Here is a 13,747-nt window from a genome sequence, read left to right as displayed (position 1 = left end):
CTGGGATTCTGCTAGACTGGCCTAAAACAACACATGATGATGCTTTTATTCACTGAGCAATTGGGACACTGCCCCATCCGAATGTTCTTCTGATTGAGAGAAATAAAAAACATTTTAATGCAGTACTGTTGACAAAGTGAGGTTGATGGGTAGAGTGCACCCTGTTGCAGCTAGGTACAGTAAGTCCCACGTAACATTGTAGTTGCAGTCCTGAAATGTGCAACTTTAAATCAAACAACTTTAAGTGAATCAGATTTTCCCATGACAATCAATCTGAAAGCTGTAGTTAGGTTCTGTAAGATCTCTCAGCAGAGAAAAAAAAATTAAAGCACTATTCCCTGTAAGTTGAAATACTTTACATTGCTGAGGCCACACTTTCAGTCTTGAGAAATGCCCAGTCTACCTCACATTACCCTGGAAAGGTAAGGTGTTTCAAAAATTTGAGCAACAGGTGAAGCTAGCCGTTTAACACTGCTACTATGCAGTAGCAACAAGGGTGGAATTCTCCACTAACAGGATACTGGCGTCAAGCCAAAAAGACTACTACACATGAGTAATGTGGTATATCAATTTCAGTGCCGTTGTGATGCCAGGTATGTAAGCTGTACATCCCGACACCTGAAGGATCGCATCAAACTGCACGCCCCTTCAGCTGTTCGCAACAGGCTGAGTACTGACCATATTCAGCCAGCTTATGCTTGCAGAACTCAGAACATAGAATTCAACATTAGATATGCTTCCATGATTGGACAACACTAAACAATCCTGATTGAGCTAAGAATTACACCAACAACCAATTAAAAATTATCTGTTGGGCTCACAATGTGGCTCACTTACTTGTGCTAGAAGCTACTTGGATTCGTATGCAGGGCCCTGTCCTTTTCAATCAGAAATAATATGTCCAGGCATTGAGTCTTTTTCAACTAAACAAAAGCTTGGGAGACAACTGGTCCCTGGTGCATTCCCCATGGCAATGCCTTAACCAATCAGAGTCAACTTACCCGGTTTGAATTTAAACAAAAGCTTGGGGGATAATTGTTCCATGGTACATTCTCCATGGCAAAGCCTCTACCAATCAGATTCCACTTGCTAACCATTCGGCACCCTTTTCGCATGCAGTATTAACTGTTATTCCCTTTGAAATTTGGTATTCTTGCATTTCTGTCCTGATGAGTAGAAGATGAAAAGCTTTGACAACATGTCTCTTTTTTCAGCAATACTCAAGTTCCATACTACCAAGCAACCATTGTTAAATTCCTATATTTGTAAACAAAATAACTTCTAAAATAAAATAAATTTAAAAATGTAAAAGAAATATGCTAACTCTTTTAACTCACCTCTGCCTCGCTGCCCTTCCTGCTCCGCAACCCTCCAACTCACTACCTCTCCCATTCCCCAATCCTTCGTGTCACTGCCTTTCCCGCTCTCCGACCTCCTGGTCGCCACTGGCCATGCTCGCTAAACTGCCCACTTGCCGACCCACCGTCTCATTGAACTTCCCTTTCATTGAATCTCCCTCTCAATGACCTTCTCTCTTACCAAACCTCCTTCTCGCTGCTTCTCCGACTTGCCGCTTTCCTCTAGCAAACATTCCCTAAAGCGTGGGCTTGCGACATGAGCGGTGAGAGTCAAGAAGTTCAGCATTTTGCAACCCGATTCGCACCTCCATTTGGAGAAGAAAATCCAGCCCCATACGTGTTTCAATTCTCATCACCAGTTGGAACAGATGAGCCACAGCTTTTTGTAGTAGGAAAGTCAAAAAACCCACGATTCTTTAAAAACAGGAAACATCTAACAGTCGATTATGTGATCAAATGCTAAGCCTGGATGTCATCTGGGCTGAATTTTCCAAGCCCTTGGAGATGGATTGGGAGGCGAGAACGCTGGTAATATGGTGGGTGGCCAACTGAGCTAATTAATGGCCCAATTAAGGACCACTTCCCTACCCTGCAGGCATTTTGCCTGCTTCAGGAGGGCCTAGTCCTGAATGAAGAGACAGCCAGGTGAAGCTGTTGCCTCCCAGTGAGTTCCCAGGGGGCCCTCCTTCATGGGTGTTCCATGGCCCACGGAGGAGGCCTGTGGTGGCAACGGCTGGCCCCACGCCTAAGGCACTGTTGCCTGAAGAACCCGCTCCCTCACTACCCAAACACTGCAGCCTTGCCTGTCTCTTATTTGGCACCCTGCTCAAAAATCTCCCCCAGAATCCTGCTACAGCCGCCCCTGGGCTCCTGAGCCAGAATTCAGCCCAGTGTCAGGATCGAGACACTGGAACGAAAATTCGGCCCAATAACTTTGTAAATGATTCTACCGCTATGCATTTAAATTACAGTTATTGTGGAGAGGCAGATCACTGAATGGGCAAACTGTTTGTGACTATGTGATACTTCCAAGTGCTGTGTAATGAGTATAAGTCAAAGGTTTTGTTCAGCATAATTGTTAATTTCATCTTTTGTGTGGCATGCCCAAACTATGAAATGTTGGCATCTATCTGTAGAAAATCCTTTCTTGTCAGTTATTAGATAGTGCAAGTAAAATATCAATACATGTTTTTAAAAATATATATGAATTGATATAATGCATTGTTGCTTCAATATGTAAAATTATGGAAGGTGGTATCTATTTAAGCACGCAATGTAAACTGCAGTCTGTAGGGAAACACACCTTTGTTCTCTGTTCCATTTGGGACATTATGGCAAATTTAGGGAGAAAAGTATTCTAGAACTGAGCTTCACTAGTATCAAGGCTGTAGAGTAGTGGGTTTACCTGTACATACAAACTCCCTTCTTCAGTGATAACAGTGATTAAGGGATTATCATTTTTTTTGCATTTTGGTTGTGTACAGTTGATCTTTAGTAATGGCTTCAAGGTGCATATGAAGAGATTAGTCAACAATCTGTAGCAAGTGAACTTAATAACAGTCTTGGATCCATATTAAGCATAGAGGCCAGGGTGGTTAATGTTCCCATTTGGAAGATGAAGATGTAGGTCAGGCAGCATTTGTGGAGAGAAAAACAGAGTTAACCCGCTGAATTTTCCGGCCCTGTGGAGATGGGGTTGGGGGCTGTGGGGGTGGGGGAGCTGGGAAAAAATTGAGGAGTCACATCGGGATGGCTCCCTGGCCATTCCTACCTCCGGGAGACTTTCCCAGGGGCAGACTGAGACCAGGATTGGCAACCTGCTCCACAGAGGCTGGTAGCCATTTAGAACAGTTGATATCCCACTTTGGAACCATTTTGTGTTGGTGCAGTAATTTACTCTTGACAGAGTGCCCCTCTCCCAAGTGCTCATCCTGGCAGCTCATTGGAGGTGGCCACCTGGTGGGAGGCTGGGTGGCCATTAAAGACAAAGGCTTCAAGCCCCAATGACCAAGCTGTGGGGATCAAAGACCGCAACCTCGTCCGGCACGACTGCCACAGGGGCATTTCTGGCCCCAATGCCCTATCAACTTTGGGTCTCTTTATTTGTTGATTTCACTGCAGGCAACCGTTTGTGTCTCCACATTGAAGCGCCTTCATGCCTACTTCAGCAATGCCCATCTCTTCCGGTAGACCTGCCAGCCTGACATTTCTGCAGGCCCTCTGATTAGACCTCCCACTTTACTGGTATGGCTCCCAAAGGCAGCTTCTTAATTGACCACCTCGTGAAGATTGTGACAGATGTCCAGCCACAGCCACTTTCAGATTTCCGACTCAGAATCGAGGCCAATGTCGGGATCATGACCCACCTTGGATATTCCAGACCAACATTTCAGGTCAACGGTCTGACATCAGAACTGGAAAAAGTTATATGTAACCAGGTTTTGAGCAAGTGCAGAAGCGGGAGAGATCAAATGACAAAAGGGATGATGTGCAATGCAAAAGAAGATCATAATAGAACAAGTAAAAAAAAGCAAAAGAAGGATTTAGAGGAATTGCAAATGGGAATAGCAGAATCATCACCAGCAACTGTCATCTGAAAAAATGAGGCCTGAGGTTATGATTTGAAATTGTTGAACTCGGAAATGCTGTAAAGTGTCGAATCAAAAGATGAGGTGCTGTTTTTCAAACTTAAGTTGAGCTTCATTGGAGCAGCACAGGAGGCTGAGGATAGAGAGGTCAGAGTGAGAATGGAGGTGGAGAATTAAATCGATGAGCTATCTGATTTCCCATTGCTTCCAGAACTGCAAGCTACTTATCAGCACTTGATTTGTGCTAGCAGTTTGCCGCCTCCATGAAATTGAAGTTTGACCATTAAAATGGTCCAGGTATCTCGCTAGCTATATGGTCAGGCTATTTATAATTACCCTTCTCATCACCAGCCTGATATATACCCCATTCCAAAATCACCTGTTAGGGAAGAGCCCAACGAGACCTGCATGTATCAGAGACTAGTAAGAAACAAGGGAATCAAGTAAAGGAACAGGACTACATTAAGTTGTTTCAGCATGAATGGAGTGTCATCAATGTCTGCAAATTCCAACTTACAGTGAATAATATTAGTTTATTTATATATGTGTATATATATATACATTTGTGTATGTATTTTTTTAAGTTTCCTTAATGACACATGAAGTAAGGAAGAGTGTAATATTAGTCACTTACCCTCCCTCACCCCAAAGAGCTCATCTAACTGCAAAGGTTGGTAGGACAATATTGTCAATTATTCACTTAACAGGATCAGTGGAGGTGGCTAACCGAATGGACATGAATATTTTTTGGTTCTTTTTCACAGACCCAGAACAGAATGAAGCTGATGGCAGATAATTACGAGGAGGACAACCTGAAATCCTCAGCACATTCAGAGCAGATGAATCACAAACTCTCCCCAGAACAGGTGGGAACCATTTTGTTGTTTAAATGGGAGTTGCACAGTTAACGATTAGGGTTTATATGGCACTCTTAGCACTTCTCTTAGCCTTTCTCTTGCTGATGTGTCTATGTTGGGAATATCCTTTGCAACAGACCTGGACCAAGTTTGGAGTTGAGTGACTTAAGACCAGGAACAATGTGGTTGGCTACAAAATTGAACCTCAAAAGGGGCATATCTCTTACAATTGCAAAATCATCAGGCTGGTTATGTTCATAAATTACCTTAAGTGCATTGAGATATTGTCATATGATTCCCGTGTCCTACACTTGAGTAGCAATGACAGTCTAGATTTACTAGGCCAGTAAAACCTAGATTGATGCCCTTTGATCCAGTTGGCACAGCACCTGTGTGAACTAGACCCATTTGTTTTGCCCACAGCAAACCCAGATTGCAGTCGGTTCATTTGTTGGCACAAGTCTAAGCGCACATGGAAGGATTAAGCATAAATGAGTTTCTCTGAGAACCTCACCAAGTCCATACCCTAGACATAAATGTATTCATAACACATGCTGGAGCAGATCAGCTTATTTCATGATAATGGAAATAAAATCAAATTTACAATTATTTTCAGATAATTTTTGGATATGAGATTAGGTATGATTTAGCAAATGAACCCAGAGGGAGAGGTGTGTCCATGGGTAAGAAAGTCAGTATGTATAATTATACAACCAGAAATTCACTGGTTTTACTCTAACAGCTTGTTTCTGAACAGATAACTTTATTTTTACCATGACTGCAGGCTATTTAGTAAGTTAATTTTTTTTAAATCATCATGATTATCTGTTATAATTAAAGTTCAAACTGTTTAAAAAAAGTTCATAAAGCAGAATGACTACACCTTTTGTAAAAACCCACCTCACTAATCAGTCTCAACAATTTATGAGGTACATTATTAAAATTCATTCAGACTCACATCAGAGCCTGTTTGTTGTCCTTAATATGTCTAATGTACCTCAATGCTTTTGAATACATGGACTCTGCCATGAAGCCTCAGCAAACCTCTTGACAACATATCCAGGGAAAGCCAGCAGATTGAAAATATGCAAGTACTTTTGTCTTTTTAAATGATATAGTGGTCATACACACGTGGCCTGGACTTTCTCCCCCAGACTGCAGCTTTTAGTTGTGGCTCCTGTTTGAGTCATGGTTAGGTTCCAGTGTTTATATATGCTATTCCCAACGAGTAAATTGTTTCTCAGATGCCCATTTTTTTTCCAGTTCAAGTAAGTGCCATGTGTTTCCATTTACTAGCTGCTGATTGTTTCTTATTTAATTCTGGCTTTCCATGTCACGTGACAGACAAAGGAACAACAATTGGACTGATTGCTGGGGTTTTATGTGGAAATGTTAAAGGGCGTACCAAGTATATTTTTTGGTTTCTCAACCTTTACTCAACCATTTTCATCTTCTTTATCTTTTGTGCAAGGCGGTTTCCATTTTTGTAGAAGTATATCCCCAGACTGAATTGTTGAACTGCGTAATTTAATGTAGTTAATAAAGTCCAATCAGATAAACGATAATTCACAGTTGCAAATGCTTTTTCCCTTCCCCTTATCATGTTGAAATTAGAACTTAAAATCAAGATGTTCTTACTCATTATTTTCCTTGTTGTCAAAACCGTGGACTTGCTTGCCTCCCTCAGTTTCCCCTTTCTGCTACAATCCAAAGATTTTTAAAACCTAAATTTGGCATTAATTAAACACAATTCGCTGATAGATATTTTGATCTTCTCTTCACTCTCTCTTCAACCTTAGTGGTTGTGGTGGTGATCTGTGCTATAGTAATGCAGTGGCTTTCTGACAGATCTCTGAAGGTGATTGCAGAAGAGTAATATTAGGCTGGTAGTAATTAGAGATTGCCATCAGGCTATGATATTGGTAACTACAAAATATGCAAGTTAGACTTCAAAAATTGAAAGACTATTTTGCTGTCTAAATTGGATTGATACCCTCATAGATCTATCCCATTCCCACAAAAATTAAAAAGTGTCAAAATTTTTGGCGTGTAATGCTTTTACCACATGGAGACTGCAAGAGATGGTTCCCAAGGTAAGCTTGTTTTACAGATGAACCCATTGCAATTGGGATCACTTTGAAAATGATGGATGTTGGTTATGATGATCAATATCATTGTTCTAAAATTGGAGTAAACATACAAATAATTACTATGTTTAAAGAAAGGCAGCACAATGCAGAAAGAAGCACAAAAAGAAAGAATGTTAAAAATCTAATTTTGAAGAACCAATTCCCCAACAAGCTTGCCTAAAATGAACATTGAATGACTTAACTGGACTTCAAATATGCCCTATTTTCCTGCCATAATTTTGATTTGTTTTACTTTACTGTTTATACCAAACCTGATACCTTCTGATTTTCAATTTTTACTTCAACTTTCAGTCGAAAAGTCAGAAATGACTTGTTCCACTCTTAAAATCAATGCTTTTTCATTTAAGAACTTTCTCATTTTGTAGAACAAGGTTTTTGTGAACTGTAATTTTACTCTCTTCATGTCCAGACACTTTTGGGAGGATTTTAATTTTTAAAAATGAGTAGGTTTGGACTGAGTGGTTAAAGTCTTAAAAATCAGAATCTCGATTCAAACCCGCCTCCAGCCTGCCAAGTTCCAGCTTTACTTTAGGTGGGACGGTGGGCAAGTAATCACTCAAATATGATAATGAGCCTCATTGTTATTTAGTTTTTCAATTTTAAATGTAGTCAGCCGGTTTTCCTAAACTTCAGGAAACCCATCAGCTACATCAAGGTGAGAGCTGCTGGATCCAGGAGGTAAGTGCATTTATACCTATCTGCAGGATTCAGCGGTCAAGGTAATCCAGCGATCTGACGGTCACAACCTCCACCCACCACCCAGCCCTCTGATCCCCTCCCCAGACTTCCACCCCTCTCTCCCTGTGTCTCTTCCTAGGCCTCCAAGTCACTTCCGGGTCTCCAACCCCTTTTTTGCCCTCCAATATCTGATTCCTTTGTCAATCCTTGAGTCCCACCCCACCCTTTCCCGCACTTTCTCCCAGGCCTCTGATGCCCTTCCCAAGCCTGTTACAATCCTTCCCCCAAAAAAGCCACCAACCTTGCCCTTCCATCACAAATCCTCCCAACAAGGCCTCCAACCACCCCCTGCCTTGGATTGAGATCCTCGGACCACATCCAACAACCCCACACCCCCACCCTTCCTGGGCAACTGCCCTCTCCCTCTTTCCCTTGGATCAACCCTCTATTACCCCCACTACAGAATCAATCCTCCTTGCCCCTGGAGTCAACTTAGATCTCTCTTCCCTGCTGCCAGTAGGGGATGGAACCCAACAACCTCCCTCCCCCCCCGACCCCTCAATCAAGACTCAGGCCTATCTTGTTATCTTGTCCTGTGGCCTCCACTAACCAGTCCCTTTTCTGACTGGAAGCCTAGCCTTTCAATCAGGCTGGCTTCTGCACAGGGAAGTGCGTGACTTCACCAATCGCAGTGTGTGGGATATCACAACCACCCGGTTCCCTGTGCTTTACCAACCACCATCCCTTTCTCCTCCTGCCAAGCTCCTGGTGGTCAAGTAAGTAAAATTACAGGTCTTTACCTTTGCAGTGACCATTGGAGGTGAGTCAAGAGCCATCTCTTTGAATCTAATCTGAAACTATCTGGCACTTTTTCAGCACTAAATGAAAAATTCACATCAGTTCCATATTCCTGATTGTGTCTTCTTTTAAAAAATGCAATATTCAGAATTGTGTTAGAGACTATCGGCGACTTGAGTGAGTCATTTTCATTAGGAATTCTAACTTCCACAATAGGGATTGCCCAGCGTATTAACATAAAAAATGGTCAAATTAATAGAGATTTTCAAAGTTATGAAAGATTTTGAGAGTGTAAGTAGTGAAAGATTGTTTTATTGGTTGAAATGAAGATTGTAACCTTTTTGATCTGTGACTTCTTATAGCATGGAATGGTTTATCACAAATGGTATTAAGGTAGAGACAACATTGTTTGAAAAATAAATGGGCAAGTATTTGAAAATTAAGAATATGAAAGGATAACAAGAGAAGGTATGGAAATGGCATTAGAGCAGATAATTACAGTTGAAGAATTAGAATGGTGCCTTCGCAACTGTAATTTCTAGGATTCTAATTCAGGACCCATCTCCTTTTGATAACAAAACAACACCCATGCACTTTATAAGGTCATTTCCTTTTGGATATGATTCAAATTTATTGCTGTTGTTCACTTGTATGCTAGCAAGCCAGAAACACCTGATGACAGCTTTATTGGAGAGATATGAGGGCCAATTTTATAAATGCACGATGCTCACTAGGAGCACATATTTATAAACTCAACCCCGTGATACTTCACTGCATGCTTGAAGTAATCTTGTCTCACTTCAAAAAGGCTAGAAACCTATGATTGACTTCATCCCAAAAAGACCAGTAATGTGTATACTGAATTATAATTAGTTTCAGAATTCAATAACACATCTGAAATGTTCTTTACTTTTTTCTAAATAGTTACATTTCAACTGAGTGCATTTAATGTCATACAGTACACAAATTAATGTGTATACGTTCTCCCTGAAGTACTGTCGACAACACGTCTTTGGTAGGCTATATTGATGTTGTTCCTGGGTAGCAGGCAAAAAGTGACAGTGTTATGCATTCATAGCAACCAAAAACATGCAGCTCCAAATGAAATGCGGTTAAAACGATCCTAATCTTATCAAAGCATGAACAGGTTTGCCTGAATGTGGGACTGAATGCTAGGAGTCTGCTTGCGTTGGTGCACAGTGATAGCTGTTTTGGAAAAGGACAACTTATGATTTGTTCTTAGTAAGGGCCACCTCTTTCCAATCTCCTCAGTCCCAACTTTGTCAAATGTGATTTCCCCCATACTCATATTTAGCATCACAGTGATACTGAGGTCAGGATGCATACCCTCATTCCATGGCTCCTGTAGTAATGTCTCTCCCTTTTACAGTTATTATATCGCCTCTCAATGAAGAAATACTACCTTAGCGTATTTCACACAGCTTGAAGTTCCTAGCACTGTTATGCAATGTTAATTTTGCTAAAACATAAACTCACTGTATTTAATAAATTTACATTGAATTCAATCTCTGAATGCAATGATATAACTTTGAAAGTGGAAGTTCCCTAATTTACTGTATCCTGATGGAAGGTCAAAATAATGTTGCTAACTTAGAAGTTTCCTAGGATGTTCTGCAGATCTGTTGCATGAAGGTAAGTGCAGGTAGGCCAGACATTTGTTATGACAATTGCACCGCTGCTGTCCAGGCAAAGGAGCAATATTCTATAGTTGCTACTGTCATCTAGCCTTACCCAGTATAGCAAGGTTAACTTAATCTTGAAATAAATAGTGGACAGTGTAACAAAGGAGCAAGATTACGTTAACTATGACTGGACCTCATTTGGGATGGATTTCAAACGATGGTTTCCATGTAATGTCATATGTGTCCATGCTTTGAACTGAAGGAAAATGCCAATGGACTCAAGTTATTTTCTGATTAATTATGCTGCTTATTATGTCTCTCATGGGCAGTTTCTGGTATTTGCTACGCACATTGGGAATTCAAATCTGTATTTGTCAGCTGTCTTAATGGCTAATGAATATTTCCCTTGGGAGGATTGTATGCTGGGCCCCCTCTGTGTAAACTTCAGGATAATACGTTTGGTCATGGAAGATTGAAACCAAGTCAATTTCTGTGACAAGTCCATAGTACTCCAGGGCATAGTGGATAATTGACCAGTCTGGTTCATTAGTGGAACACAAAAGACTAGACCTGTCACTGAATGTTGGGGATTCTCTCACTCAGCTCCAAGGCAATGCCATAATGGGTAGGATGCTCTTTGCTGGAAAACAAGGGAAAAAGTCTGGGTAAACTAGATACTTAGTTGGTAAAGCTCCACTAGAATCACTCTACACACTTAAAGGGGACTTTCCTAGCCTTCAGCTATTAGCAAACTTTGCTGTCTGGGGTTCAAAAGTGCATTCTATATCCAATCCTACCTGTATTGTTAGATTTTTGCACTTCTGATGTTTACAATGTCTCAGTTATCGCAGTTGCAGAATGTTATGTCCGGAGTTCTGTGTCCAAAAGAGAAGGACTGGATTTAGTTGTGAAAACACAGGGACTGGCTTGCGGGTGGTGTCCCTCCGTGGATTGCCACCTTGATGTGGTTGGGAGATTTGCACGCTCTAATGTTCCCTTCAGCAATGCCGTCAGCAACTCCTTGCTCGTGGTAGGGCCAACCATGCCACAAGGCCAGGGGAGGTGCCAGACAAAGTGAGGTCCAAAAAGTCCTCAATGGCAGAACAGGTGGAAGAAGACTGAGTCTCACCAGCTGTGAAGGCAGAAGAAGGCTGCAGCGGCAAGGTGTTCCCAATCATTGTGGTTTGACACATCACTAAAATCTGAGCACCAACCCATCAAGATCGTGTGGGCAATGACAACGCCCCACGTTAAAGTCATGCCCAGGCTTCTACTGGGGTCCATGCCAAGTCCTGTGGCAGTGGAGAATTGGCGATGGGGACAGGGTTGTGAATCTGGGAATCCCTAGTCAAGAATCTGCACACAAGGCGACAGTTGCATGAAGCCCATTGAACACCTGTGTTGAGACAGAGGTATCTTTGGACAGCAGCATCTGTGGCTGAGCAGCCTTCTTCATGAACCTTCTGCTCACCACAAATGGGGAGGGTGCTAAAAAAGGTGCCCTAGAAATAGGCTGTCTCACTTTCTCCTGGCTGGGGAACCACAACCTGCAGGATCACCATCTTTCTGGTCAAAGAAAGAAAATGTAAAATTTTGAAACTTGGAATGTTAGAACACTCATGGATAATCTCAAGATTGACCATCTGAAATGAAAAACTATTATCATATCACGTGAGCTATTAAGAATCCAAATTGACATCGCCGCCCTCAGTGAGACTTACCTTCCTGGGGAAGGGCAGCTGAAGGAATGGGGGTTACACCTCTTACTGGATAGGAAAAGATGATAGCAAAACTCATGTCCATAGAGTTGGTTCTGCCATCCGAAATACGACCATGGATGCACTGCCAGAACTCCTCAGTTGATTAAATGAAAGACTCATGACGATGTGCCTACAGCTAAGCTGTAACAAATATGCCAGAGTGCTTATGACCTGACCCTTGACCCCGATCAGGAAAATTTCTATTCTAACCATGATGAAGTCCTTGCTGTCATCCCAAAAGAAGGAAAGAATCGTTCTGGGGGACTGATGCCAGGGTTGGCAGTGACTCCCATGTCTGGAACAGAACCATTGGGAAAAAGGGTTTGAGAAAAACATATGCAAATGGCATCCTCCTGTTGATAAAGTATGCTCAGCATGGCCTCATTATAATAAATACCCTCTTCCACCAGAAGGACAAATATAAAACCACATGGAGTCTTTCTAGATCGCAGCATTGACACCTCCAGGATTATGTCATTGTTTGGATCAAGGATCTAAGTGATGTCTGTATCACTCAATCTGTGCAGGGGACCCCCTGGACAGATCATAGACTTATTTGATCAGTGATGAACATTCACCCAGCACCAAGACATCGAAAAGTCCTTAAAGACCAAGTGAAGAAGATCAATGTCTCACCCCTAAATAGCTTATCTGGAAAATGTTCACACATCCAACTCAATTCCAAAACAATGGGATCAAATTAAGTCTGCTGTTTGAGACTCCTGTACCTAGACCATTGGGTTGGAGCATCAGTGTCACCAGGACTTGCTCGATGAAAACAATGCTAAAATATGTGACCATCTAGAACAAAAACGAGCAGCCTTATTACTTGGCAGAACAACCCAAGGTTGCATGTCAAGAAGGCAGCATTCCAACAGCTCAAGACTAATGCCCAAAGTCAAATCTAGAAGATAAAGGTCAAGCATTAGGAAGAGAAAGCCCAAGAGATGCAACAATATGCTAACCACCATGATATGTGAAACTTTTTCAAAGGACATCTATAGACCAAGGTCAAATGGATAAAATTCCCTTCGCTCACAGGATAGTGTTTCACTTCTTCAGGATGACAGTGCCATCCATCAACAAGGGAAAGAACATTTTCATCAACTCCTCGACCATGAATCCACTGTGACAGCCGGCACTTTCCAGGCTATCCAGTAATTTTTTTATTCATTCACGGGATGTGGGCATCGCTGGCTAGGCCAGCATTCATCGCCCATCCCTAATTGCCCTTGAGAAGGGGTAGTGAGCTGCCTTCTTGAACCGCTGCAGTCCATGTGGGGTGTAGGTACACCCACAGTGCTGTTAGGGAGAGAGTTCCAGGATTTTGACCCAGCGACAGCGAAGGAACGGCAATATTTTTGTCAGGATGCTGTGTGGCTTGGAGGCAGTGGTGTTCCCATGTGTCTGCTGTCCTTGTCCTTCTAGATGGTAGCGGCTGTGGATTTGGAAGATGCTGTCTAAGGAAGCTTGGTAAATTCCTGCAGTACATCTTGTCGATGTACACATTGCTGCCATTGTGCGTGGGTGGTGGAAGGAGTGAATACTGTGGATGTGGTGCCAATCAAGTGGGCTGCTTTGTCCTGGATGATGTCAAGATTCTTGAGTGTTGTTGGAACTTCATTCATCCAGGCAAGTGGAGAGTATTCCGTCGCACTTCAGACTTGTGCCTTGTAGTTGGTGGACAGGCTTTGGGGAGTCAGGAGGTTAGTTACCCACAGCAGGATTCCTGGCCTCTGACCTACTCTTGTAGCCACAGTATTTATATGGCTTATCCAATTCAGTTTCTGGTCAATGGTAACCCCTAAGATGTTGATAGTGGGGGATTCAACAATGGTAATGCCATTGAATGTCAAGGGATGATGGTTAGATTCTCTCTTGTTGGAGATGATCGTTGCCTGGCACTTGTGTGCCG

At 42.2% G+C, this 13,747-nt stretch overlaps 1 protein-coding gene across 6 annotated transcripts in view; it reads left to right on the top strand.

Moving 5' to 3' along the window:
* Positions 1-13,747, top strand: part of erc1b (ELKS/RAB6-interacting/CAST family member 1b) — a 1,197,549-nt gene that overhangs the window by 977,751 nt on the left and 206,051 nt on the right. For all 6 annotated transcript variants that reach the window (XM_078568271.1, XM_078568270.1, XM_078568269.1 and 3 more), the window contains one exon: positions 4,711-4,812. In XM_078568271.1, coding sequence (XP_078424397.1) covers positions 4,711-4,812 — 102 coding nt within the window. The remainder of the gene's footprint in view (positions 1-4,710; positions 4,813-13,747) is intronic.

Source organism: Cetorhinus maximus, chromosome 22 (genome assembly GCF_964194155.1).
Source record: "Cetorhinus maximus chromosome 22, sCetMax3.hap1.1, whole genome shotgun sequence".
In the NCBI taxonomy this organism is placed as follows: Eukaryota; Metazoa; Chordata; class Chondrichthyes; order Lamniformes; family Cetorhinidae; genus Cetorhinus; species Cetorhinus maximus.
This window is presented reverse-complemented; position numbering and strand designations above follow the sequence as displayed.